Source organism: Lepidochelys kempii, chromosome 23 (assembly GCF_965140285.1).
Source record: "Lepidochelys kempii isolate rLepKem1 chromosome 23, rLepKem1.hap1, whole genome shotgun sequence".
NCBI lineage: Eukaryota > Metazoa > Chordata > Testudines > Cheloniidae > Lepidochelys > Lepidochelys kempii.
In genome coordinates, this window is record NC_136402.1 from 16,595,941 (window position 1) to 16,622,845 (window position 26,905).

A 26,905-nucleotide genomic window follows, 5' to 3' on the forward strand; every position below is an offset into this window, starting at 1 on the left:
AGGGCGGGGCAGGGGCGGGGCTTGAGCAGGAGGTGCCGGCAGGGGGCGGGGTCTGTGAGGGGGGGGGACTGGGGAGGGTGGAGCCTAAGAAGGGGCGGGTCCTTGAGGGGGCGGGGGACTGGGGAGGGGGCGGGGCCCCAGCAAGAGAAGGGGACGGACCTGTGGGTGCGGTAGGAGGAGGGGCGGGGCCTGTGAGGGGGCGGGGCCGGAGGAGGGGCGGGGCACCCGACAGAGTTGAGTGGGTAGCCAGGGCTGGGCCCACTGGGGGGCCATGGGGGAGGAGGGGGGCTCCGTCACCCTGCTCTGCCTCACAGCCAGCAGCGGGGTCCCCCTGTTCTGCCGCAGCATGGGGGCTCCCTCCAAGCACCAGGTGAGGCCCCTGACCCTCCCCCGCCCTGTGGAGCTGGTGCCCCCTAACCCTAGAGTGTGGGGGGGTGCGGAGGGGGGTTATAGGAAGGAACGAGATTAGGTTCGGGGGGAAGAGCTGTGTTTCCCTAGAAACACCCCCACTCCCAAATGGTAATTACCTCTCAGAGCCAACCACGCCAGGGAGAGAACCCAGGCGTCCTGGCTCCCAGCCCCCCCTGCTCTAACCACTAGCCCCCTCTCCCCTCCCAGAGCCGGGGAGAGAACCCAGGCGTCCTGGCTCTCTGGCCCATTCCCTTTGAGTGACGCTCCCCCTCTCCCCCTTTCTCTCCCCAGCTGCCCTTTCCGGTGATCGGCTCCCTGAATGGGGTGCACATGTTCGGGGCGAACCTGGACGTCCTGCTGACGGCAGCCTGCACCACCAACACCCATGTGGTGTGGAGGGTTTTCCACAACAGGTCAGAGGGCAGCGGGCTGGAGGGGGCAGGCTGGGAGCTGAGGGCCCCAGAGCAGGAGATGCTGGCCCTTGGGGGGGGCGGGGGGCTGGGGATTGGTTGCCCCTAAGGCAGGGGGGGGTGGACTGGGGAGCAGCTGCCCCCCCATGAGCCGCAGTATCACCCCAACCTTTCCAGCATCACCCTGATCGTCCTGTCGTCGGAGGAAGGAGCCAGCGACTTCGCCCTGGGGCGCCTGCTGGACAACGCCTTCAGCGCTATGGTGAGCCCCTGCCCCCCCCAAACCCCCAGCCCTGACTGTGCCCCCCCAGGGGACTGTGAAATGCTCTGGGAGCAGGATGCCAGCCGAACAACCAGTGGGGCCACTGGCCGATCGAGGTGCTAAGGGAGCACTCAAGGAAGACAAGGCCGTTGCGGAGAAGCCAGATGAATTCTTTGCTAGTTGGTCTTCACTGCAGGGGATGGGAGGGAGATTCCCAAACCCGAGCCATGGTTTTTGGGTGACAGATCTGCCCAGACTGCGGCGTCGGGAGAGGAGGTTTGGGAACAAAGTGGTAAATTAACCAGGACTAGGTCCCTCGGCCCAGCTGGGAATCACCCAAGGGTTCAGCAGGAACTCGGATAGGACTCTGCAGAACTACTCGCTGCAGGGCGTTGCCTGTCGCTTACCTCAGCCTCTGGACCAGGCGGCTGGAGGGCAGCTAATGTGCTCCCGATTTTTAAAAAAGACTCCAGGGGCGATCCTGGCAATTCCAGGCCGGCGAGCCTGACTCCAGTGCCGGGCAAACTGGTTAAAGAACAGCAGGATGTGTGGGCCAGGAATTGCCCCAGATGCTCCCCCTCCCCCGGCTCTCTGCCCGGTCTATGCAGCGGGGGGCAACTGACTAGCCTGGGGAATCATTCCAGGTGCTAATCCTGGGCTTGGAGGAGCTGGTGAACGTCCGCAACATTGAACGCCTCAAAAAGGACCTGAGGGTGAGTGGGGGGATTGGGGTCCCCCCCAACCCTGTGGGGGGGGAGCCTGGGCCCTGTGGGAGGGGAGCCTGGGTCCCCCGGAGCCTGGGCCCCAGGTGGGGGAGACTGGGACCCCCCTGAGCTTGGGCTCTGAGGGGAGACAGGAGACTGGGCCCTGCGGGGGGAGACTGGGACCCTGCAAGCCTGGGCCCTGGGGGTGGGTGGGGGCTGGGCTGCCCACCACCCTGGGCCCCATAGGGCATGGGAGTGGGCTGTGTTGTGGGGTAACAGTCCTAGCCCATGGCGTGACATCCTGTCCCTGTATCTGGGACAGACGGAAGCCGTGGGGCTCGTATGCAGCAGTTGGGGAGGGGAGGGGGCTGAACCCTGCAGCCCCCACCCCCGCCTGGCCGCTCCCAGGCTCACCAGCCCCTCCCAACCCCCCACCCCAGGCCTGCTACAAGCTGATCGACAGCTTCCTGGCACCCCTGGAGCGGAGCGGGGACCTGACGCAGTGTGTGGAGTGTGTCCCCTGTGCCCCACGGCGCCGCCCTGCAGGTGAGAGGCACCCCCAGCAAACCTGGGAATAGAGACCCTCTGGGGACCCCTGCAACCATCCCCTGCCCTGGGTAGGGGGAACTCTGTGGGGTAGGCAAGGGAGCCATACAGCCCTGGGGGTCTCTGGGTAGGGGGAACCCTGGAGGGATCTCATGGGGGCGGGTTCTGCCCCCAGGTTCTTGGGGTTGAGAGCTATGGGGAACAGGGGTATTGGGATTGGGGGGGGTCACCCCGCCCTGGTCCCCAGCTGGCGGTGGGAGGGTCCTGGGGAAGGGCCAACCCCCGACACCCTCCGCCCTTTTCTCCCCGTGCGCCAGGAGTGCCTGGAAGCCTTCGCGGGCGCGGCCGAGAGCCGCTTTGGCTGCCTGGTGGCTGGGGGCCGGCTCGTGCTGGCCACGGAGCCCTGGTGGCAGCTGGCCCCCCAGGAGCTGCTGCTGCTGAGCTGGCTGGTGGGCTCGCTGCCCCCCCACGCAGCGCGGGATTACCCCATCTACCTGCCCCATGGCAGCCCCACGGTGAGTGCGTGGGGGGGGGGAGGTTGGGGGCTGGTCAGGAGGGGGAGGAAGGATTGAGGTGTCATGGGGGGATGGCTGGGGGGCTGACAGGGACAGGGGAGAGGTCTGGATGCCGGGGAGCTGGTCAGCAGGGGTTGAGGTTTGGATGATGGGGGGCTGTCAAGGGGGCAGGCTGGGCTGGGGGCCCAGGGGTTTCTCTCTGACACTGCCCCCCCCAGGTCCCCCACCGGCTCCTCACCTGCCAGCTGCTGCCCGGCCTGGAGGCCTGCCTGATCTGCGGGCCCAGCCCTGCCCTGCACACCGTGGAGACCGAGGTGGGTGTGTGTGGGGGGGTGCAGGTGGCATCCTGTGCCCCCTAAAGGGGGAGTGGGGCTGGCCCCCCCAGCACGTTTAAACCCCTTCTCCCCTGTGCCCCCCAGCTGGTGCCACGGTTCTGGAAGCCCCTGCTGGAGCCACTGCAGGCGTGTGTGAGCCCCCAGCCCCACGGCCTGCCCCACGGCACCACGCTACCCCCTGGAGTCCTGGCGTGAGTGCCCTGGGGACTGGGGGGAGTGCTGGGGGGGGAGGGACAGGGCACACCGGAGGGACCTGGGATGGCCAGGGCTGTGGGGGGCTGCAGCCTGGGAGCCCCAGAAGGGCCTCTGGACAGTGGAGCCCCCAGCCCCCCCTTGTTCCTCTTTTCTCTCAGGTTCCTGTTGATCCATCGGGAGCAGAGAAGCAGCCAGAGCTCAGTGCAGCCCCCAGGATCGGGGGGGGAGGGTATGTCCTGTCCCCCAACCCAGCCTGTGGGAGAGGGTAGGTCCCTGCCCCCAAAGCCAGCCTGGGGCGGGTAGGTCCTGCCCCCCTGCCTGGCATCCCCAGTGCATCTGGGGAGTGGGTACACGCCCTCCCAGGGGCCAGGCAGGGGGAGGTCCAGCCCCCATCTCAGTGTCTTCCCTCCTCCCCACAGGCCTGTCCCCCAGGTGCCGCGCCCGCGCCCTGCGCCACTTCTACACCCTGGTCGCCGCCCGCTACTTCCCCTGGGAGGGCAGCCCAGGTGAGTGGGAAGGGAGGGGGAAAGCCAGGGGGTGAGGAATGGCAGAGACCCCAGGGCAGAGGGGTCTCAAACCCACCTGGGGCCTCCCCCCACCCTAACCTTCCCCCCATGTCTGGCAGCCCCCCCACAGGAGCCTTTCCAGGCCGGCTTCCCACACCGTGCCCGGCACTGCTACGTGGTGAGCGCCACACACAAGGCCTACGCCATCCACGCCCCCCAGCACCAGCTGTTCCTGCTCCTGGCGCCCCACGTGCCCACCTTCGCCCTGCGGCCCTTGGCTGCCCGCACCCTGCAGCGCCTCACCGGGGACACCGCCCTCTGAGACGCTGGCCCGGACGCCTGGGGGACGAAGGGGGGTTTCTTCAGGCTGTTTTGTAGGATTATCATGCGTGCAAAAGACTGGGTCCGACCAATGGCCCATCCAGCCCTGTGTCCTGCCAACAGCGGCCAGCTGCCCCAGAGGGCATGAACAGAACAAGGGTGGATCACTCGACAATCGCGTCACCCATCCCCGGCGCCTGGCAAACACAGGCTAGGGCCACCATCCCTGCCCAGCCTGGCTAGTAGCCATCCATGGGCCTATCCTCCAGGGACTTACCTAGTTCTTTTCTGAACCCTGTTCTAGTCTTAGCCTCACAACGTCCTCTGGCAAGGAGTTCCACAGGTTGGGTGATGAAATACTTCCTTTGGTTTGTTTTCAGCCTGCTGCCTAATAATTTCATTGGGTGAGTCTTGGGTTATGAGGAGTAAATAACACTTCCTGAGTCCCTTGCTCCACACTGCTATCATATCCCACTGTAGGCGGGTGTGTGCCTCAGTTTCCCCTATCTACCTGAGTAATGAGGGGAAGGGGAAGAGGTGTTTATTTGCAGAAGAATCCAGATAGCCAGGTGGGGCCTGCCCGGTGATTTGTGTCTTTGCAACTGATGACCCTGGCCCTCTGCAGGACGCCCGGTGGTTTGACCAGCTGCAGAGCAAAGAGCAAGTCAGGAGGGGCGACCAGGGGACCCGGCTTGGTCCCCAACTGAGAAGGGGCCAGGTGTGTGTGTGGGGAGAGGGGGCCTGCGTGTGGGCTGGGGTCCGCTGGTGAGACGGTTCGGGCCTGGCTGGGGCAGGGGAGCAGCGCCCTTGGCTCACCCAGCTGGACTTGGCTGTAACTTCCTGCTTTCGGTGCTACCAAAGGATTTTCCACGCTGCGTTCCAGCCACGCTGGCTGAGAGGTGCTACAGACTGGGGGGGGGGGGTGCTGCTCCCCTTTTGGGGTGCTCCTGCTGTAAGCAGGGGGGCGCAAGGCTCTGAGGTTAATCCCAGGAGGCTTACCCCAGTGAGAGCATGTCCACACTGAAGAGGGACCGATTCAGAGCTGGTCAAGAGCACTGAGCCTGCGACGGGTGGCGTCAGCTGTGGGATCGTCTCTAAGGGGAGCTCACCAAGGCACGGCCAGAGAAGGGTGATCAGCCGAAGAGGCAGGTTCCGGACCCCACCAGGGCTACAAGAGGGGCTGGGAGCAGCAGCAGGGCGTCCCGAGACCCCGTTTCCTGTCCAGCAGCAGGTTGAGGCTACTGTCAGAGGGAAGGAGAGGGACTGGGTGGCCCAGCGGAACCATGGACTGGAGAGCCAGGAGGTCCCCCTTGGGGTAAGCGGGGAGACTCCGTGCTGCAGGAACAGGACTCCAGAGTGGTGCCCCACTTTATGTGGGTGGGTGCGTGTAGACGTCTTCCTCAGCGCCTGGGAGGTTTGTGGTTTGAAGCAGGTTGACTGTGTGGATGGTTCCACTGTCCCACCCCCTCCTCGCTCCCAGAGATTGTGTGGATGGAGCAGAGAACCAGGGGTTCAAACAAGCTTTGCTGCTCAAGTGTGAACTGAGCCCTGAAGCTTTTGGGGTGCATGAAAGGCCCCACCCTGCTGGGGGAATAATCCCACAAGCAGGGTACGGGGGCCCTGCGCTAGAGGATTTGTAGAAGCTGGATGAGATCTGCCCTCAGGAAATGGACAGGAAGCCTCATGACATCTTGTCCCCACCCCTTCGTTAATCATGCAGCACCTGGGGAAACCGAGGCACACACCATGTGCATACAAAGTACCCCCCCCAAAAATAAATAAATAAATAAATAAATCCACACGTCACCCCTGGGTTCTCACCTGCTCTGCCTGGAGGCTGCTGGATGAAATAACCGCACCAAAATGAAACTGCCACCCCAGGGGCTCGGCCCCTCCTGTTCCTCGGTGGCGGGCAGATGGGGGTCTCACAGGAGAGCCCCAGCCCCCTACACGGGGCAGAGGAGACTTACCTCCATACCCTGACGAGGAAGAGGCTGCTCCTCCCTGGCACCTGCTTTCTCCTTCCTCAGCCCCCCACTCCACCCCAACTGGCCAAGGGGTCCCTGTATACCCAGCCCCATGCCCCGCCCAAGAGGGGTCCCATCTCCACCCAGGAAAGGGGTCCCCGTGTCCCCCCGCCTCCCTCCTCCATCCCAGCGAAGGGTCCCCATGTCCTCAGCCCCCCCCGTCTCCACCCCAGCCTCCCCGAACCCCTGGCAGCACAGGAGGAGGCCGAGGTGGCATGGGGGGGTGACCCCCCGTTTATTACAGTCACATGGAGATCGATACACGCGCTCAGTTCCGCAGACAACAGGACGCTAGAAACACCTAGAACGGCAAGTCACATGGTCCTCCCAACCGCTGCCCCCCCCAGGTGGGATTCAGGCCAAAAGGGGCTGGGTCCCACGGGGGGGAGAGGCAGGAGATGCAGCCCCCCCTCATGTAACATCTTCCCTTGGGGGGGGCAGCCCCCTCACCTCCCCCACCCATGGTCCAGCCCCAGGTTGAGGGGGTCAGGGCTGGGGGGGGGGATCATTTGCAGCCCCCCCAGCTGCTCTGAGCTGCCAGGGTGGGGCAGCCCAGCTCCCCCCCCCTTTGAGTTCCCTCCCTCTTTGTGCAGGTGGGGGGGATTTAGGGGGCCCGGAGCTCACAAGGGGGGGCTTAGAGTAAACAGACACACTCCAGCCCCCCAAGGCCCAGAGAATGGGGGTGACCAGACTAACCCAGGAATCAGGGGCTTGAGCTTCCCCCCCAAAAAGGTAGCTCCCGCAGGCCCCTCCTGGGGGAACGAAAGGCCCTCGCCTGGGGGGGGGCCCCCTGGTCCATCCGAAGCACTGGGCCCCCCACGGGCCAGGCGATGAAAACACGGTTACCACGACGACAGGATGGGGCAGGGGCTCGATGCAGACACCCCCCAGAGCCGGCTGCAGCCCCCAGGCTCAGAACTGCTCAGCCAGCAGCCCGCAGAGGTGCCGCGAGACGGGCTCCCGGCTGGTGCGCAGCGTCAGGCGGTACATCTGGGGGAGAGGGGCGTCAGGCGGTACCCCCAATCGCCCCTCACCATCCTCAGCCCCTGCCTCGTAGCCCCCAATCGCCCCTGAACTTTCCTTCAGCCCCCCAGCCTCAGCCCCCCAAACTGCTCCCACAACAGCCCCCCAAACCTCCCCTCAGCCCACCAAAACCACCCTTAACAGCCCCCCAAGACCCCCAAACTTCCCTACAGCCCCCCAAACCTCTCCTATAACCCCCACCCCATACTGCAGCCCCACACCCCAAAACTAGGACTGTCAATTAATCACAGTTAACTCAGGCGATTAACTCACAAAAAATTAATCGCGGTTTTAAAAATTAATCGCCATTCATCGCGGTTTTAATCGCACCAGTAAACACTAGACCACCAATGGAAATGGAGTAAAGATTTTGGATGTTTTTCTACATTTCCATATATATTGTATTCTGGGTTGTAACTGAAATCAAAGTGTGTATTATTTTTGATTACAAATATTTGCACTGTAAAAATGATAAAGAAATACTACTTTCCAGTTCCTCATACAGGTACTGTGGTGCAATGTCTGTCGTGAAAGCGCAACTTACAAATGTAGATTTTTTTGGTTACATAACCACACTCAAAAACAAAACAATGTCAAACTTCAGAGCCTACAAGTCCACTCAGTCCTACTGCTTGGTCAGCCAATCGCTCAGACAAGGTTGGTTACATTTACAGGAGGTGATGCTGCCTGCGTCTTATTTATAGTGTCACCTGAAAGTGAGAACCGGCCTTTGCATGGCACCGTTGTAGCCGGCGTTGCAAGTTATTTATGTGCCAGATAGGCTAAACATTCTCATGCTTCGGCCACTATCCCATAGGACATGCTTCCATGCTGATGCTGCTCATTAAAAAAAAAAATGCGTGAATTAAATTTGTGACCAAACAACTTGGGGGAGAACTGTTTGTCCCCTGCTCTGTTTTACCCGCATTCTGCCATACATTTCATGTTACGCAGTCTCGGATGATGACCTAGAACATGTTCGTTTTAAGAACATTTTCACTGCAGGGTTGCCAAACGCAAAGGCGCCACCAATGTGAGATTTCTAAAGATCGTTACAGCACTGGACCCAAGGTTTAAGAATCTGAAGTGACGTCCAAAATCTGATCGGGACGGGGTGTGGAGCGTGCTTTCAGAAGTCTTAAAAGAGCAACACTCCGATGTGGAAACTACAGAACCCAAACCCACCAAAAAAGAAAATCAACCTTCTGCTGGTGGCATCAGACTCAGACAGTGAAAATGAACATGCGTCAGTCCGCTCTGCTTTGGATCGTTATTGAGCAGAACCCGTCATCAGTATGGACACAGGTCCCCTGGTATGGTGGTTGAAGCCTGAAGGGACATATGAATCTTTAGCACATCTGGCATGTAAATATCTTGCAGTGCTGGCTACAAAAGTGCCATGCGAACGCCTGTTCTCACTTTCATATGACTCTGTAAATAAGAAGCGGACACCATTATCTCCTATAAATGTAACCAACCTTGTTTTTCTGAGCAATTGGTGGACCAAGAAGTAGGACTGAGTGGACTTTTAGGCTCTGCAATTCGACATTGTTTTATTTTTGAATGCAGTTATTTTTTTGTATGTAATTTGTAAGTTGCACTTTCACAAAGAGATTGCACTACAGAACTTGTCTGAGGTGAACTGAAAAATATTTCTTTTGTTTTTTTACAGTGCAAATGCTTGTCAAACAAATATAAAGGGATCACTGTACACTTTGTATTCTGAGTTGTAACTGAAATCAATATATTTGAAAATGTAGAAAACATTCAAAAATATTTCAGTAAAAGGGATTCTATTCTTAACAGCGTGATTAATTTTTGTAATCACTTGACAGCCCTCTCCAAAACCCAAATCTGCAACACAGCCCCAACCCACTAGCCCCCACTGCCCCCCCCTAAGCCAGAATAGAACCCTGGCATCCTGGTTGCCAGTTCCTCCCCTCCCTGCTCTACCCGCCAGCCCGGACCCAAGCGTCTGGGCCCCCTCACCTGGGCCTGGGCGTTGGGCTCCAGCCGCAGGAGGCAGCCGACCTGCAGCGACTTGGTCTGGATGATGCCGGCTCCCACGTAGTTATCAGGGTTGGGGTCCACCTTGTCCAGCAGGGCGCAGCCGAAGCCCAGGAGCTGGGGAGACGCCAGGGGTGGGGAACATCAGAACTGCTAGACTGGGTTGGACCAAAGGTCCATCCAGCCCAGCGTCCTGTCTGCCGCCAGTGGCCAAGGCCAGGCGCCCCAGAGGGAACGAACAGAACAGGGGCTCATTGAGTGATCCATCCCGTTGCCCATCCCCAGCTCCTGGCAAACAGAGGCTAGGGGAACCATCCCTGCCCATCCTGGCTAATAGCCATCGATGGGCCTATCCTCCAGGAATTTATCTAGTTGTTTTTTGAACCCTTTTATAGTCTTGGCCTTCACAACATCCTCTGGCAAGGAGTTCCACAGGTTAACTGTGCGAAGAAATACTTCCTTTTGTTTGCTTTAAACCTGCTGTCTGTTCATTTCATGGGGTGACCCCTAGTTTGTGTGTTGTGAGAAGGAATAAACAACACTCCCCGATATGCTTTCTCCCCACCAGTCATGATTTTATAGACCTCGATTGTATCTCCCCTTAGGTGTCTCTTTTCCAAGCTGGAAAGTCCCCGTCTTATTAATCTCTCCGCGTACGGAAGCCGATCCAGACCCCTCATCGTTTTTGTTTCTCTTTTCGGAACCTTTTCCAATTCCAACAGATCTTTTTTGAGATGGGGCGACCACATCTGCACGCAGTGTTCCAGATGTGGGTGTGCCTTGGATTGAGATCAAGGCAATATGATTTATAGAGAGGTCTCGAGGGGCTCTTCTGGGGGCTGCTGACCCACACCAGAGCCCCCAGCTCCTCAGCCACCGCCCCAGAGAGAACCAAGGACTGGCATCCAGAGCCCCAGCTCTAACCACTAGCCCCCACTCCCCTCCCAGAAAGAGAACCCAGGCATCCTGGCTCCCAGTCCCCCCAACCGCTGACCTCCACCCCACCCAGCCCCTCACCTTGGCCTTGGTCACCTCGGAGTCCATGGGGTGATTTGCCTTGAAGATCTTCTGGGCTTCCTGCTGAGGCCTGCAGAGGGTGGTGGTGTTCAGGGTGTCATATGGTGCATCCCCCACACACCTAACACTGTGGGGGCTGAGATTCAACCTCCAGGCTTCCCCGCAATGGGCTTACTGTGACAGGCCTCCCCCTCCCGGTGCCATATGGGGGGGAGGGCTGAAAATTACTGGAGCCATGCCCTGGGGGCCCCGTCGCCCAGAACAGGCCACTCCCCCAGACTGGCTGCCCCCTGCCTATCATCCACCCCACCCACGATCTGGCTGCCCCTTGCCTGTCCCCTCACAGTCTGTCTGCCCCCCCTGCCACGCCCCACCACGTACTGGCTCAGCTGCTTCCAGCGCTGGAAGAAATCCTGCGACAGCATCTCGGTGGCCTGGAAGAACTTGTTCAGGGTGACTGGCAGCTTCAGGGTGATGTTCTGCAGGGTACCCCCGTACCTGGGGGGAGCAGAGCTGTCAGGGGGGCAGCCCCTCCCCCGACAGCCCCCTGCTGCACACCCAGCCCCTGGGGACTCGCTCCAGTGCCCCCCATCCCCCAGCCTAAGATACACCTGTCCCAGGCTCTGCCCCCAGGGGCCATTCCCCCTGGGCTCCGCCCCACCACAGGCTCCTCCCCCAGGAACACCCCATCCCCAGCTCCCCCCATTCCCCCCCCCGCCAGCGGGGGCGGGGCAGGTGCTACCTGAACTTGATGTTGAGCAGGGGGGCGAGGGTGAAGTCGCTCAGACACTCGATGTTCAGCACCTGCTGCACCTGGGCACCGCCCTCCACCAGCGGGTCCACGGCCTTGGTCTGGACGTTCAGCTGTGACCCGCTAAGGACAGGCCGAGGCCCCCGGGTCCCCCTGTACCCGCCCCCCGGTACCCCCCAGTCGCCCTCCACCAGCGGGTCCACGGCCTTGGTCTGGACGTTCAGCTGTGCACCCGCTAAGGACAGGCCGAGGCCCCCGGGTCCCCCTGTGCCCGCCCCCCGGTACCCCCCAGTCGCCCTCCACCAGCGGGTCCACGGCCTTGGTCTGGACGTTCAGCTGTGCACCCGCTAAGGACAGGCCGAGGCCCCCGGGTCCCCCTGTGCCCGCCCCCCGGTACCCCCCAGTCGCCCTCCACCAGCGGATCCACGGCCTTGGTCTGGACGTTCAGCTGTGTGCCCACTAAGGACAGGCCGAGGCCCCCGGGTCCCCCTGTGCCCGCCCCCCGGTACCCCCCAGTCGCCCTCCACCAGCGGATCCACGGCCTTGGTCTGGACGTTCAGCTGTGTGCCCACTAAGGACAGGCCGAGGCCCCCGGGTCCCCCTGTGCCCGCCCCCCCAGTACTCCCCCAGCTGCCCTCCCCCCCAGTACCCCCCAGCCGCCCTCCACCAGCGGGTCCACGGCCTTCGTCTGGATGTTCAGCTGTGCGCCCACTAAGGACGGGCCGAGGCCCCCGGATCTCCCCTGCCGCCCGCCCCCTGGAACCCCCCAGCCGCCCCACGGCAGGATATGGTTCTGCAGCTCGCCGGGGTAGGTGACGGTTGGGGTGAAGCTCTGGAACTGAACTGACGTCTTGTTCCCATAGAACAAGTACATCCGGCCTGGAACGGCAGCGAGTGAGAGGATCAGCCCCCCCAGAGCTTTTCCTGGACCCACCCCCGCATCTACAGCCTTCCAGAGCCCCTCCTGGCCCCCCCACACCTAAGCCAAAGCCCCCCCAGAGCCCCTCCCAGCCTCCCCACGCCTACACCCAACCCCCACCCCCGGCCTGGGACAGCAGTGGTGGGGAGCAGACCCCCAAAACCTCCCCCTCACACCACATACCTGGCCTGCTAACCCCCACCTCACAAACCTCCCTCGCCCACCGGTGTCTCCCCCCCCCGGCCTGGGGGAAGGGAATCTGCACAGCCCCTCCCCCACCCCAGAAAGGCATAGGGCGATAACCCCCCAACACTCCCGTCTGGCCAGCACCCCGACTCACCCAGGTTCTGCCGGAACTCGGATTTCACCCCGATCTGCAGCAGCTGGTTCTCAAAGAGGACCCCGTTATTCTTACACACGAACCTGCCATGCGGAGGGGGGAGTGAGCTAGGCCCTGCCGGTGCCCCTCACTCCCGACCCGCAGCCCCCGTCCTGCTGGGGGTCCCTCATTCCCAATTTACAGCCCCCACAATACAGCCCCAGCATCTGTGGCTGACAGGAGCCTGCCTGCGTGACGAGCAAACTCGTGATACCGGGGGCACTGGGCTACAGGACCCAAAAGCTTGATCCCCTGAGGTCTGACCCCCCCCACCCCCCCGGGGCAACAGAGGGCAGACGGGAGTTGCAGTTGTGAAAGCTGGCACGGGGGTCAGTGTGCGACAGGGAAGCGAGAGACACCCCAATACCACATGCAGACCCTGCCCCGGGGGGGAGGAGACAGATCGCACAAAAGGATTGCATCTGGAGGGAATGGGGGGCTGCTCCCACCTGGCAGTGTCCTGCCCCAGGGACCCAGGCATCCGGGACCCAGCCCCACCCCCCTCCCTTGTCTCTTACTTGTTTAGCAGCTCATCAGCTTCAGAGATAGGCAAAGCAGGGTCATCGGAGGAAGCAGCTGCTCCCGAGCTGGGGGGGTAGTGGGGGGGCGGGGGCAGCAGGGCGGGGAAGAGAGCAGAGAAGACAAGTCACCAGAAGATGGAGCAAGCGCGGGGTTAGTTCCTGGACAGTTAGTTCCTGATGCAGCACGAGACACACAGGGGTTGGAGCAAGGCAGACAGGGACAGGGCTGGGGAGAGAACCCAGGAGTCCTGGCTCCCAGCGCCCCTCCCCCCGGCTCTAAACATTAGCCCCCACTCCCTTCCCAAAGCTGAGGAGGGAACCCAGGTGTCCAGCGCCAAGTCACTGCAGCATCCAATCCCAGGGCAGCAGCCGGAGCCAAGCGGGACACTCAATCTCAGGGCAGCAGGAGACAGACAGACACAGAGGGACAGACCAACACAGCAACCCCCCGCAGGCCAGGGACGCAGACCGACCCCCTCACATCCCCCCCAGGCCAGGGACGCAGACCAACACCGCCCCCCTCCAGCGCCCCATCTAGACATGGACAAACTGCCCCCCCCCACACAAACACACACACACCAGAAGGGCAGACAGCCCCCAGTCCAGGAACTAGCTCACGCTGCCCCCCATGAGAACAGACCCCCTCCCCGGCCCCTATGAACACCAGACACCCCCCCCACCCCCGAGACACAGCAACTTGATGTACAGAAAGGGCCAACTGGGAATGAGGGGCTCAACCGGCGCCCCCTAGTGGGGACAGGCCACATGCCCCATTCCGCCCTGGGGCTGGTGGGAGCTGGCGCCCGGGGGCCCACCCTCACCTGAGGAAGTTGTCCTCGGTGCCAGGAGCCAGGCCAGGCGTGGCGGAGGTGCTGTCGGAGAAGACGTCCACCAGCAGGTTCCCCGCGCTGGGGGGGGCAGCGGAGCTGGCAGGGGGGGCCGCCCGGAGCCCCAGCAGGTCAGCCGATGGTGAGGGGGTGGACTGTGGGCGCCAAGAGTGCTGAGTGAGATCGTCCGGCCGAGGGAAGAGGGGGGCACAGAGCCAAACCCTGCTGGGGGGGCCACTCCCACCTGTAGGGCGCCTCCTGCTGGTGCTGGGTGACAGACAAGCCAGGCACCCCAGACCTCCTGGCTCCCAGGCTCCACCCCACCCTCCCAGCAGGCCCCACTCCTCCCCGCCAACATACGGCTGGCCTAGCGCCCAGGCCGCCAGGCTCCCCCCACAACAAACACACGGCTGACCTAGTGCCCAGGCCGCCTGGCTCCCCCGCCCCACGGCTGGCCGAAACCCCAGGACGCTTGGCTGATGGTGAGTTGCCAAGAGGAGAAATGCAGGTTTTGGGGGCTCGCGGGAGACTCACAGTGGTGCTGGCCGTGGGCTCTATGCCCCCATTGAGCTCTGCCCCGGGCTCCTTCTTCCCCTCGTCCAGCTCGCTGCCGGCCCCGGGGCCCTTCTTCTTCTTCAGCTTGGCCAGGATGGACGACTCGCGCTCTGGGAAGGGCGGCATCTCCTCCAGCACCGTCGCCTGGCGGGAGAGAGGGGCTGGGTCGGGGCCAGAGCGCCCTGGAGGGGACAGGCCCTGTACCCCACTCCCCCCGCCTGGCCCAAGACAGCCAGTCCCCACCCTGGGACCGGACCAGGGCCAGCGCCCCTTGGAGGGGACAGGCCCCATGTCCCATTCCCCCGCCGACCCCCGGGAGCCAGCCAGTCCCCACCCTGGGGCCGGACCAGGGTCAGCGCCCCCGAGAGGGAACAGGCCCCATGTCCCATTCCCTGCCCCCCTGAGCCAGCCAGTCCCCACCCTGGGGCCGGACCAGGGCCAGCGCCCCCGAGAGGGAACAGGCCCCATGTCCCATTCCCCCGCCGACCCCCGGGAGCCAGCCAGTCCCCACCCTGGGGCCGGACCAGGGTCAGCGCCCCCGAGAGGGAACAGGCCCCATGTCCCATTCCCTGCCCCCCTGAGCCAGCCAGTCCCCACCCTGGGGCCGGACCAGGGCCAGCGCCCCCGAGAGGGAACAGGCCCCATGTCCCATTCCCCCGCCGACCCCCGGGAGCCAGCCAGTCCCCACCCTGGGGCTGGACCAGGGCCAGCGCCCCCGAGAGGGAACAGGCCCCGTGCCCCATTCCCTGCCCCAGCCAGTCCCCCCCGGCTCTCACCAGGACGTCGGTGCTGGCGATGGAGCTGAGTTTCAGGTACTCCACGGCACGCTGCTGCAGCTCCACGTCGGCGTTGCGGATCTGGCTGTCGGAGCGCAGCACCTCCTGGATGGTGCCCTTGGTCTCGGGGAAGAGGTTGATGAACTTGATGTAGGTGGAGAGGAGCAGGGCCCGGGTGGCCACGCTGCACAAGTGGAACTTGGAGTGCAGTAGGTTGAACTGCACCAGGGGGCTGCGGGCACCGGGGTGGGGGGGCGTGTCAGCATGGGCCCGGGGGCACCCCGGGTACCCCCAAGAGCCCCCCAGCTCCTCCTGACAGCCCCAGGGCCTCCCCCCGCCACAGGGACCTCCAGTGCCCGCCCTGGCCGTACCTGGAGCGGGGGTCTCCGGCAATGAGGTTCCCGAACTCCCCCAGGATGTAGCCCCCGACCTTCACCATGTTCTCGTGGCAGGCGGGAGCCTGCAGGGCCTGGGGGAGGAGAGGGGGAGGGGTCAGGCAGGCCCAAGCTGGGGGGACTCACCCCCCAGGGGCGCCAGGGGACACACGGCCTGGGGCATCAGTTCCCAAACGGCCAGAAACGGCAAAGGGAGGAGGGCCTGGGGAGCGATGCCCAAGTGAGGGGAAAGGGGGGGAATGCAGGGACCAGGGGGTCCTGGTTCCAGGCAGGAGTGAGCCTGAACTGTGGAGTATGGCAGTTGGTGGCTACTGTCCCCCACATTCCCCCAGCACCCCATCTCTGACCTCCCCAGCACCTCATCTCCCACACCCCTACAACCCTTCCCCCAGCACCCCCGCCCTCCCTCCATCCCCTCCCCCATCCCTCACCTCCCCGTCCCCCAGTGCTCCCCACCCTTCCCCAGCACCCCCACCCTCCCTCCATCCCCTCCCCCAGAGCACCATCCCCCATGTCCCCTACAACCATTCCCACAGCCCCTCCCGCCCTCCCTCCATCCCCATCCCCCCGCCTCCTACCCCCATTCCCCCCCACGCCCGGCCTGACCTCGAAGACGGTCTTGGCGGCATAGCCCTGGACGTCGTCACGGTTGATGACGATCTGGATGACGCGGTACCAGACCTCCTCGCTCACGTAGTCGCCCGCGATGCGGATCAGGTTGAGGATGGTGTCCACGTACCAGCTGTAATCCACTGCGTACTTCTCTGCCAGGATCGCCACCTTCAGCACCTGGGGGCACCCGCCAGCCGGCTCATGCCCACGCCCAGAGAGAACCCAGGCGTCTAGCACCCAGCCCCCACCTCTAACCACTAGACCCCACTCCCCTTCCAGAGCTGGGGAAAGAACCCAGGCATCCGGCTCCCAGTCCCTGCTCCAACCGCTAGACCCCACCCTGCTCCCAGAGCCCGGATAGAACCCAGGAGTCCTGGCTCCCAGGCCCCTGCTCTAACTACTAGCCCCAGGACCCAGCGTCAGGCCCCACTCACGATCTCCTCGCGGATGGAGTAGTCGGCCGTCTCCAGGTAGCTGAGCATCTCGGACACGATCTGCTTGGCGTTGGTGCGATCGCACATGGCGTAGAGCAGGTCAGCCGCACGCTGCCGCACGCTTACGTCCCGCTCCGTCTGCGGGGCGGGATGGTCAGCGCCACCTGCGGGAGCACCCCGGGCTTTCCCCCACCCGGCCCCGGCTCCTCCCCTCCATCCCCAGGCTCCTCCCCATCCTAGGACACGCCCAGGGTCCCACCCGCTGGACCTCAGCACCCGCGGGGCACCCCCAGTGTCCCCCCCAACCACCCGGGTTCCTCCCCCACGTAGGACATGCCCAGGGCCCCCCCCCGGCTGAGCCCCAGCACCCGTGGGGTATACTAGGGCCCTCCCACACTCGTCCCCAGCTCCTCCCACTTCTAGGACACGCCCGAGGCCCTGCCAACAGAGCCCCAGCATGCATGGGGCACCCCCAGGGTCCCCTCCACCCCTCTGGCTCCTCCCCCACCTAGGACACACCAAGGGCCCCGCCCACTGAGTCCCTCCTGACTCCGCCCCCTCCGCCATCAGGGCCCACCTTCTCCCCCAGCTCCGCCCCCAGGGCCCCACCCCCCCACTGACCTTGAGGGCATTGATGACCGTCTCAATGTGGGTCTTGACAGCCTCATGGGAGAACTCGGAGCTGGCCAGGGTGCACATGCTCTCCAGCGCCAGGTACCGCAGGTTGGTCTCCCGGTGCTGCAGGAACTGGCCCAGCTGGTTACAGGCCCGCACCAGCAGGTTGGGCTCACTGCAGGGACACCAGGGTGTCAATGGCGAGGGGCAGCCTGGGGCTGGAATGGAGGGGGGCTGCAGGGTGGCGGGGCTGGAAGGCAGGGCTTGGGGGGAGCCCAGGGCTGAGGGGCCAGGGCTGGGGGTTCCAGGGGGTGCTGACCTGTCGTAGTGGATGATGAGGCTGATGGCCTCGAAGAGGATGGCGTTCTTCGCGTTGGAATGTTGAACCTTCTTGGACTTGGGGGGCTCCTGCGCCTTGTTGAGGATGGTCTCCAGGCACTCGACCAGCCGCCCCTTCACCGCCGCGTCCTCTGCGGGGGCCACAGAGCATGGGGGTGGGAGCGTGGGGCCCACACACCAACCCTGGAGAGAACCCTGGAGTCCTGGCTCCCAGCCCCCAGCCTAACCCCTAGACCCTGCTTCCCTCCCAGAGCTGGGGAGAGAACCCAGGCGTCCTGGCTCCCAGCCACCCCCTGCTCTAACCACTAGACCCCGTTTCCCTCCCAGAGCTGGGGAGAGAACCCAGGGGTCCTGGCTCCTAGCCCACCCTGCTCTAACCCACTAGACCCCACTCCCCTCCCAGAGCTGGAGAGAGGACCCAGGTGTCCTGACTCTCCCGATGCTCCGCAGGGGTGGGGAGTCTCACCCCCTACCTGGCGGGGGGTAGCTCTGCAGCAGGCGCAGGAGTTTCACGGAGAGCCATGGGGCTGGCACGAAGTAGTAGGTGTAATCCTGCAGGTCCGTGGAGGCCGACGACACAATCTGGGCAGGGGCCACAGTGAGGGGTCAGTCCCCAGCCACGGGCCCTCCCACCCCGAATGCTGCCCTGTCCACGCCGGGGATGGAACCCAGGCATCCAGCCCCTGCCCCCACCCTCCCGAGCCGAGTGGAACCCAGGCGTCCGCTCCCTGCCCCGCCCCCCAAGCCAGGGTGGATCCCAGGTGTCCGGCCCCTGCCTCCACCCTCCCGAGCCGAGTGGAACCCAGGCGTCCGGCCCCTGCCCCGCCCCCCGAGCCAGGGTGGATCCCAGGGGTCCGACCCCACTCACCCGGCTCAGCCTGGACACAGCCAGGGAGACGCACGTCTTGAAGTCGTCGGGATTCTTCTTGCAGAGGCAGGTGATGAGGCTGACGGCGGCCGTGACCACGCCCTGCGGGGGAGGGGAAGGGGGTCAAACCATGGGGGGGGGTGCCGGGGTCCTGGGATGGCAGGGCGTACCAAGTGCTGATGGGGGGAAGCTTGAGGAGCTCAGACATACCATGTGGCAGTGCTTGAGAAGAGCAGAGGCAGGACTACCATGTGCTGGTCACTGGGGGGGGAGAGGGGTGGAGGGAATTGGGTGGGATGTACCATGTGCTGGTCACTGGGGGGGGCGGGAATTGGGTGGGATGTACCATGTGCTGGTCACTGGGGGGGGGATGGGGTGGGATGTACCATGTGCAGGTTGTTAGGGGGGGCAAATTGGGTGGGACACACCATATGCTGGTTGTTGGGGGGGGACATAGCATATGCTGGTTGTTGTGGGGGGCAAATTGGTGGGATGTGCAGATGGTCGAGCGGAGGAGATTGGGGCAGGATGTATCTTGCTGATCACTGGGGGCGGGGCGTACCATGGGTCATTGCCCATGGAATGGTTGGGACAGGACAAACCATGTGCTGGTCATTGGGGGGGCAATTGAGGCGGGACGTACCATGTGCTGGTCATTGGGGGGGCAATTGAGGCGGGACGTACCATGTGCTGGTCATTGGGGGAGCAGCTGAGGCAGGACGTACCATGTGCTGGTCATTGGGGGAGCAGCTGAGGCGGGACGTACCATGTGCTGGTCATTGGGGGAGCAGCTGAGGCGGGACGTACCATGTGCTGGTCATTGGGGGAGCAGCTGAGGCGGGACGTACCATGTGCTGGTCATTAGGGGGAGCAGCTGAGGCGGGACGTACCATGTGCTGGTCATTGAGCAGGTGCACCACGCGGGAGGTCCACTCGCCCATGGGCACCAGGTCGGGCGAGGTCTTATAGAGGCGCAGGAGGCAGAGGGCCGCACTCTGCTTGACGCTGTCCATGGTGTCGCTGTGGGGAGAGGCAGGGTCAGGTGCGCAGGAGGGTCCCCCTCCCCTCCCCCCCCACCGGCACGGGGCCCCGCTTACCCGGCCACCAGGACGCGGGGCACCTCGGAGGCGAAGGCCTCGGCCATCTCGCGGCTGCCCACGTTGGCGATGCAGTGCAGCGCCAGGCACATGAAGGTGGGGTTGCGGCTCGCCAGGTCGTTCTTGATGGCGTTGTTGATGAGGCGGATCAGCTCACTGTTGGAGTTCACTAGCACCGAGATGAACAGGTAACCCTGGGGGGGAGCGGGGAAGCAGGTGACGCCAGGGCGCAACGGGGCAGGGGGGCCGGGACCCCCGCAAAAATCAGACATCAGCCCTCCATTGCTGTAGTAGGAACATGAGCTCCGCCCCTTCCCTCCCCAGCTCCCCACTTAAGTCCACCTTTTCCCTCCCTCCCCATTCCCTTTCCAGCTTCCCCCCCTCCCTCCCTAGCTCCGCCCCTGCCCTTTCCAGCCCAGCTCCTCCCCTCCCTACCCCCGCCCTCCAGTCCCACCGCAGCAGCACCCTTTGCACTAACCCCCTTCAGGCCTACAGGGACATCCCCCACCCCAGCTCCTCTCAGTTGCACCCCCAGTCCCCCTCCCAGCCCATACTCACAATCTGCTTCTCCGTGTACTTGTTGGAGCTCAGCAGGTTGACGGCCTCCATGTGCCCAAAGTCGATGTCATGGCCCAGCAGGAAGATGAAGAGCAGCTTGCACACGTATTTCTTCTTGCTATAGCCGTCCAGGGCCTTGTCCCCTGGGGGGCAGCCGAGGGAGAAGGGTCACTAACGTGACTGGGGGCAGGGAGGGAGCTGTGGTGGTGAGAGGCAGAGCAGGGAGACATGGGGGGGGGCACAGAGCCAGGGGGGCCAAGCAGGGACAGAGGCAGGGTAGGGGGGGTATCATCCCTGGGGGGTCAGCAGGGGTAGTCAGAATAAAGTGGGGGCTGCGAGGGGGGAACATCCCCGGTGGGGGAGAACAAGGAAAGGTATGGGAGGCTGGCCTGGGCAAGGGAAGGGCTGAGGGGAAGGAAACAGCCCAAGGTCCCCCCTGTACCACCCCCCATGGCGGAGCCCTGCGTGCCCATGCCGGCGGGGGCCGAGCTCACCCTTGAACTTGGAGCGGATGTTCGCCAGCTCCTTGTTGATCCTCTTGATTTCAGCCTCTTTGCTTTTACCTGAAATAGACACACCAAGGACAGAGAGACTCAGGGGGGAGAGACAAGCCCCTGTGTCCCATTCCCTGCCCCCCCCCCCAAGCCAGCCAGTCCCCGCCCCGAGGCCAGATGGGAGCCGGCACCCCCTAGAAGGGAAAGGCCCCGTGTCCCAGTCTCCATGCTGGTGTTAACTAGGTTCCCAACAGCCCCTATATTTCCCCTGCCATCTTCCCTCCCTTCTTGAGGTTCAACACCCCCCCCCCAAAGAAGTTTAAGGCCTAGACACCATCCCACCCCATCAGCCATCTCTCCTCCCCACCGCCTCTCAGTCCACAATCCCCAGACCTACAGAAGCTCTGGGAGAGACTCGGCAGGCTGGTTATACAGCCCGGTGCTGAGATGCGGCCACCTCTGAGGTGGGGTGTGGGAGCCGGTTATACCCCAGGAGTTGAGGCTGACAGGGCTGTGGGGTCCTGATACACATCTGACATGAAGGAGGAATTTTCTGTAAGATTTTTAGGATGCCTGTGATTGCCTCAGTTTCCCTCTGCGCTTTGCGGGGCTAGCCCATGGGTGGGAAAGGGTAAAGCAGCTGCTCTGAGGGGCCGAGCGGGAGCCATGACAGGAGCCAGAACCGGGTGGTGGGGTGGATGAACGGGGCATCAAGGATCAGTGGAGGGGCCAGCCAGGCTGCGGGAGCCCCCAGGACTGAACAGCCGAGGCTTCGCCAGTGGGACGGGAAGCAGCCGAGGACAGGAGCTCAGTGCAGGGCCGCACCAGGGGGACAACAGGCCCAGAGGGGTCAGGTGGCCAGCTCACCGGTGGGACAGACAGGCAAGCAGAGGGGGAGGGTCAAACGACCCCGGCTCCCTGCACCGTGCCCAGGCGACCGGCAAACCCCGCTCCGTGCGGAGAGTGGCACTGGGCAGCCCTGCAGACCCCAGCTGGGGGGTGGGGGCCCCGCAGAGGAGACCAGGCTCTGCCAGGCGGCTGGCTTGGTCAGAGCCGCTAGGCAGAGGTCCCGGGAGCCGTGGGGGGCTGGTGCCCAGGGGCTCAGTCTTGGGGACAGGGACGCCGCGGGGCCCCTGGGGCTCTGGCACCGATGGGTGCCACCTGAAGCTGGTCCAAAGGTGGGGCGTACCCCGGACTCTCCATGCCCAGGACGGAGGGCAGCCAGCCGAAGCATGCCTTCTCCGCATGAGGAGGCGCTGGATGAATGCTTTCTCTGCCCAGCATAGGGTTGGCCTGGGGAACTCACTGCCACTGGCCAGGCACGAGGGGGTGCGATGGGGAGGAAATGCGTTGCCTTGGGGGTTACCCCAGTGCTGCCTGGGGACGGGACACCCAGACAGACGGACTCGGGTGGGAGCCAGTCCAGAGGCTGGGCCCACCTCCAGAGCCACCCTGTTCTGGGAAGGGTGGGGCTGTTCGCACATGTGGCGTGTGAGCGCCAAGCCAGAGGCCTTGTAAACAGTTAGTCTCTGGGGGGCAGCTGGGCCGGGCTCTGCAGACGGGGCCTCTGGGGGGGGGACTAGCTGAGTCAACCACGTTCCCCAGCCATGCGGGCAACAGGAAACTCCTCTCTTCAGCAGGACCGAGAGACAGCCCAGACCCCCAGCCCTCCGAAGGATTCGGGCCCCTCTGGGCTGCGGCCGGGGCTCCATCCCTCCAGAGCCCCCCAGGCTCCTCCCATTAGACCCCCCGTGATACTCATCAAGACCCACACCCCCAGGCTCCGGTTCCTTGGGGGGGGGGGGAACGTGACCTCACAGCAGCAGGCTCTGCCCCCATGTCAGTCTCCTCAACGCCCCCAGGCTCCCCCTGCCCACCCACCAGCCCCTCCCCATAACCCCTGCCAGCTGCCCGTCCATTCTGCCTCAACCCCCCAGGGCCCCGTCCCTCTTCTCAACCCCCCACGTGGGTCCTACCTCCCCAAGTCAGCACGATCCCTAGTCTCTCCGTCCTTCCCCCTGGCCCCTCCTGTCAGACCCACCCCCATACGCTCTCTCTTCTCCCCATTCCCCCCTCCCTGCCCCACACTTCACTGTCTGCCCTTCCCTCTCCATGGACCCCCCAACCTCCCCCCCAGCCCCTCCCCCCATGGTCTCGCTCCACTCCGCCACCGCATCACCCTGCCTCTCCCCCCCAACTGTCCCCTTCCTTCCCTTCCCCTTACAGCCCCCCAGCGCCTCCCCCACGCCCCAGCAGATATCCCCCCACTCAGGGCAGCCTCCACTAGCTCAGTCTCCCCTCTCTCCTAATCCCCCCCATCCTCAGCTCCCCTAGTCTCCCCTCGCCCCTTGTGGTCTCCCCAATTCCCCCCAAACACACACACGATGCCCCTTCCTGATCCCCCTGCGGCGCCCCCTCCCCACCGCGGTCCTCTCCCCCAGCCCCATCTCCCCCCCTGTGGACCCCCTCCCCATCTCCCCCTCCCTCCTCCCCCTTCCCCCCATGACACCCCAGCCCCTCCTCCCCCTGTGGTCCCCTCTCCCCCAGCCCCTCCCCCATGACACCCCATCTCCCCCTCCCCCTTGTGGTCCCCCTCCCCCATGACACCCCCATCTCCCCCTACCACTGTGGTCTCCCCCCCCCCCACCACATCTCCCCCTCCCCCTTGTGGTCCCCCTCCCCTCCCCTCCCCCCCCATGACACCCCATCTCCCCCTACCACTGTGGTCTCCCCCCCACCCCCTCACTCCTCCCCCAGCCCCTCCCCCATGACACCCCATCTCCCCCCTCACTCCTCCCCCTCCCCCTTGTGGTCCCCCTCCCCCAACCCTGCCCCATCTCCCCCTCCCCCCATGGCAGCCCCTCCTCCCCCTGCGGTCCCCCTCACTCCCCCCCCGCTCACAGTTGCGGATGTCGGAGATGAAGACCGCCAGGCCCCGCATCCCGTCCCCCTTGGACACGGCCGGCATCGCGGCGCCTGCGGGACCCGCTTCCCTGCGCGACGGCTCCTCCGGCAGCTCCGGGCCCGGCCCAGCGCCGCCCGCCCCCGCTCTGCTCCCATTGGCCGCCCGCGCCCGCCGCTCACGACAGGCCCCGCCCATCTCCCCGCTAGCCATTGGTCGGCGCGCCCGCCGCTCCCTGCTCAGCCCGTGCCCATTGGGCAGAGCCGCTATCCCTCGGAACTAGCCCCGCCCATGCCCGCGGCCATTGGACAGACCCTCCATCCCTCGGAAATAGCCCGCCCCCCGCACCGCACCCATTGGACTGACACGCTATCCCTCAGGACCAGCCCCGCCCAGTCTCCCCGCCCATTGGACAGACCCACTATCCCTCAGGACTAGCCCCGCCCACGCACCGCGCCCATTGGCCTGCCGGCAACCAGTCAGAGCCAGCCTCTCCCAGCTCTCAGCTCCCATTGGACAGACCCACTATCGCTCGCGGCCAGCCCGCACATGCACCGCGCCCATTGGCCGGCCCCTCAGCGCCCCTCCTCCCAATGCCAGTTGTCCTTGCGAAACGTGCCCGAGGCCGCCCCTATATTCAGCTCCGTAGCACCGCCTTGTCGCTCCCCGCTATGTCCCGCCCACCTGCTGCACTCATTGAACAGCTCCCCTGTCGGTCAAAGTTCTTTCCCGCCTCTTCCCTTCTCGCATTGGCTGAGCCTGCGGTCCCGCGAGCGGATAGGCTGAGGGGGGCGGGGCCACGACCAGACGGCGGAAGGGGATTGGTGGGATGGGGCCTGCAGTTCCGGGAGGGGTGGGGTTAGTGAGCCAGCCGAGGGGGGGCGGGGCTAGAAGCCCGGACTCCTGGGTTCTCTGGGAGGTGGGGGATAGTGGTTAAGGGGGAGCGCGGACTCCTGGGTTCTCTGGCAGGGGAGGGGGCTATTGGTTAGGGGGTGTCTGCGAGCCCGGACTCCTGGGTTCTCTGGCAGGGGAGGGGGCTATTGGTTAGGGGGTGTCTGCGAGCCCGGACTCCTGGGTTCTCTGGCAGGGGAGGGGGCTATTGGTTAGGGGGTGTCTGCGAGCCCGGACTCCTGGGTTCTCTGGCAGGGGAGGGGGACTCTTGGTTAGGGGGGTGTCTCGGGGCCCGGACTCCTGGGTTCTCTGGGAGGTGGGGGATAGTGGTTAAGGGGGAGCGCGGACTCCTGGGTTCTCTGGCAGGGGAGGGGGCTATTGGTTAGGGGGTGTCTGCGAGCCCGGACTCCTGGGTTCTCTGGCAGGGGAGGGGGCTATTGGTTAGGGGGTGTCTGCGAGCCCGGACTCCTGGGTTCTCTGGCAGGGGAGGGGGACTCTTGGTTAGGGGGGTGTCTCGGGGCCCGGACTCCTGGGTTCTCTGGCAGGGGAGGGGGACTCTTGGTTAGGGGGGTGTCTCGGGGCCCGGACTCCTGGGTTCTCTGGCAGGGGAGGGGGCTATTGGTTAGGGGGGTGTCTCGGGGCCCGGACTCCTGGGTTCTCTGGCAGGGGAGGGGGCTATTGGTTAGGGGGGTGGTTGAGAACCCGGACGCCTGGGTTCTGGCCCCACCTATTCGGGGTTAGTGGGACCCATCCCTCCCCGCCGTTCTGGTCTAATTTTGCTTCCCCTTTTCTCATCCCCCTGGCCCTGGTGTGGCCGCTGGGCCGGAAGATGCCACCCTCTGGTTGCCAAATAGCTGCCCCCGGGGTCCCGCCAGTCCTCCCCCTCCCCCACCTGGGGCAGCCATTCCCTGACATGCCCAAGTGGGTGTTGGCGAAATCTCTTCCAGGAAGCCTGCGTGTGCCTCTGTTTCCCCCCGTGTGCTGCCGGGTTACCTGGGGGTAGGCCAGGTCAGTGGCTCTGCACAGAGGCCCAGAGGCTCGGTGGTGGACAGCTCCTGGCTGGCTGGGGTATGGGCTTGGGCCCAGTGTCAGTGAGAAAACCCGTCGCCGGGACTGTGATACCTGGCACCCCTCACCCGGCTGGCCCGGTTTGCCGAGCTGGGGCACCCAGGCCAGGGGGCAGAGAGGGGCTAGCACCTGACCTGGGCCAGGGCGTGGGGCTCTGGGCCAATGTCACGGAGTCCCCGGGCGCTGCTCTGGAACTGCTCCCCATGAAGCCAGTCAGGACTCTGGAGAAGTCTCCTTTCTGTGAGCAGCCTGTCTGCAGGACACACAGCTCACCCGGCTTCCACCTTCCTGGGTCTGACCTCGGAGCCTCCAACCTCCCCTGCCCCTATGTGCGCTTCCCACAGCGAGTCCACCCAGGCAGGGTCTGGGGAAGCCAGAGGGTCCTGCCCCCTGACTCCGCAGTCAGACGTGACTCTCAGCCAGCCAGTAACACAGAAGGTTTATTAGATGACAGGAACATGGTCTAAAACAGAGCTTGTAGGTGCAGAGAACAGGACCCCTCAGCTGGGTCCATTTTGGGGGGCAGTGAGCCAGACAACCACGTCTGCACTTCACTCCATGTCCCCAGCCACTCCCAACTGACTCCCCCTCCAGCCCCCCCTCCTCTGGGCTTTGTCCCTTTCCTGGGCCAGGAGGGCACCTGATTCCTTTGTTGTCCAGCCCTTTAGCTCTCACCTGGCAGGGGGAAGGGCCAAGCCATCCATTGCCAGGAAACAGGGTGTCGGCCATTCTCTGTGTCCAGACCCCTGCGCACATCTGCCCTCTAGGGCTCTGCAACGATCAAACACCCTTATCCCACCACCTAGATACTTAAGAACTGCCTAGGGGAAACTGAGGCACCCCCACAATATTCAGAGGAAACATTAAGAACAGTCCCACTTCGTCACATCTCTCCCCCCTTTGAGACCGAACTGAGCGGGGTCACTTTCACCGGTGACCTGGGAAAGTTCGAAGCCACCAACGTTCCCATGGATGCCCCAGCACCTCTCCCATTCCTTGGTGGGAGTTACACCAGGCCCTTCCAGTTTCACACCCTCCCTTAGGTCGGGGTGGTCGATGGCACTTGCATGCCGCATGTGGGAAGGTTTATGCGGCCCGTGCCCTTTGGCCACCCCAAAACCCCCGGGGGTCAAACTGGGATTGGTTCTTCTCCCAGCGCTCCCGTCTGGAGGGCTGCAATTCAGGCTCTCTTGGTTAAGAGCCCCCATCTTGACCTGGGCCACATACTGTTCACTTACAGAACTAGCATGGAGACATCCCTTTCTCCACAACCTTGTCTCCCCAACAAGCTGGCCCAACACAGCCACTGGTTTATAGGACTGTTTAACTTTCTTAACAGCTTTCACTTCATCTGAGACCTTCTCAAAGCTCTCCACACTGGGTCTTTCAACAGGAAAGTCAGTGGATCCATTCACAACAGAAAATTTCTGGCTGTTAGGAACTGAAACTTTCTTGATTAAATCAGGTTTCAGAGTAACAGCCGTGTTAGTCTGTATTCGCAAAAAGAAAAGGAGGACTTGTGGCACCTTAGAGACTAACCAATTTATTTGAGCATGAGCTTTCGTGAGCTACAGCTCACTTCATCGGATGCATACCGTGGAAACTGCAGCAGACTTTATATACAC

At 63.8% G+C, this 26,905-nt stretch overlaps 2 protein-coding genes across 9 annotated transcripts; one reads left to right on the forward strand and one right to left on the reverse strand.

Annotated features, from left to right (window-relative positions):
* Positions 1-232: 232 nt before the first annotated feature.
* Positions 233-6,011, forward strand: FUZ (fuzzy planar cell polarity protein). 7 transcript variants are annotated; one of them, XM_078849940.1, is made up of 11 exons: positions 236-370; positions 703-824; positions 999-1,083; positions 1,728-1,796; positions 2,228-2,333; positions 2,651-2,848; positions 3,067-3,162; positions 3,268-3,374; positions 3,537-3,643; positions 3,798-3,884; positions 4,004-6,011. In XM_078849940.1, the coding sequence occupies exons 1-11, from the start codon at positions 272-274 to the stop codon at positions 4,260-4,262; spliced, it is 1,335 nt and encodes a 444-aa protein (XP_078706066.1). In that variant the 5' UTR covers positions 236-271; the 3' UTR covers positions 4,263-6,011. The 7 variants fall into 7 exon arrangements, with proteins under 7 accessions (XP_078706070.1, XP_078706068.1, XP_078706069.1 ...); XM_078849941.1 differs by having other exon boundaries at positions 3,537-3,607; XM_078849942.1 differs by lacking the exon at positions 2,228-2,333 and having other exon boundaries at positions 234-370.
* A 431-nt stretch (positions 6,012-6,442) lies between these two features.
* On the reverse strand, positions 6,443-23,480 carry AP2A1 (adaptor related protein complex 2 subunit alpha 1). 2 transcript variants are annotated; one of them, XM_078849938.1, is made up of 23 exons: positions 23,321-23,480; positions 20,420-20,488; positions 19,926-20,068; positions 19,368-19,561; positions 19,161-19,290; positions 18,271-18,372; positions 17,876-17,984; positions 17,383-17,533; positions 17,070-17,238; positions 16,449-16,586; positions 16,009-16,191; positions 15,379-15,476; positions 15,008-15,239; positions 14,211-14,375; positions 13,671-13,831; positions 12,847-12,915; positions 12,290-12,372; positions 11,819-11,909; positions 11,022-11,144; positions 10,661-10,777; positions 10,280-10,349; positions 9,245-9,379; positions 6,443-7,222 (listed from the first exon to the last, which is right to left on the reverse strand). In XM_078849938.1, the coding sequence occupies exons 1-23, from the start codon at positions 23,385-23,387 to the stop codon at positions 7,145-7,147; spliced, it is 2,877 nt and encodes a 958-aa protein (XP_078706064.1). In that variant the 5' UTR covers positions 23,388-23,480; the 3' UTR covers positions 6,443-7,144. The 2 variants fall into 2 exon arrangements, with proteins under 2 accessions (XP_078706064.1, XP_078706065.1); XM_078849939.1 differs by lacking the exon at positions 12,847-12,915.
* Between the last annotated feature and the right edge of the window lie 3,425 nt (positions 23,481-26,905).

Excerpts from the sequence above, each read along its gene's own strand:
- AP2A1 (XM_078849938.1), bottom strand. The coding sequence starts at position 23,387 with ATGCCGGCCGTGTCCAAGGGGGACGGGATGCGGGGCCTGGCGGTCTTC. Across the intron at positions 12,373-12,846 it reads GCTGATGAGCTGCTAAACAA|GTTCGTGTGTAAGAATAACG; the intron begins GTAAGAGACAAG and ends TCCGCATGGCAG. Across the intron at positions 11,910-12,289 it reads CGAGTTCCGGCAGAACCTGG|GCCGGATGTACTTGTTCTAT; the intron begins GTGAGTCGGGGT and ends CTGCCGTTCCAG.
- FUZ (XM_078849940.1), top strand. The coding sequence starts at position 272 with ATGGGGGAGGAGGGGGGCTCCGTCACCCTGCTCTGCCTCACAGCCAGC. Across the intron at positions 1,797-2,227 it reads GCCTCAAAAAGGACCTGAGG|GCCTGCTACAAGCTGATCGA; the intron begins GTGAGTGGGGGG and ends CCCCCACCCCAG. Across the intron at positions 3,644-3,797 it reads AACCCAGCCTGTGGGAGAGG|GCCTGTCCCCCAGGTGCCGC; the intron begins GTAGGTCCCTGC and ends TCCTCCCCACAG.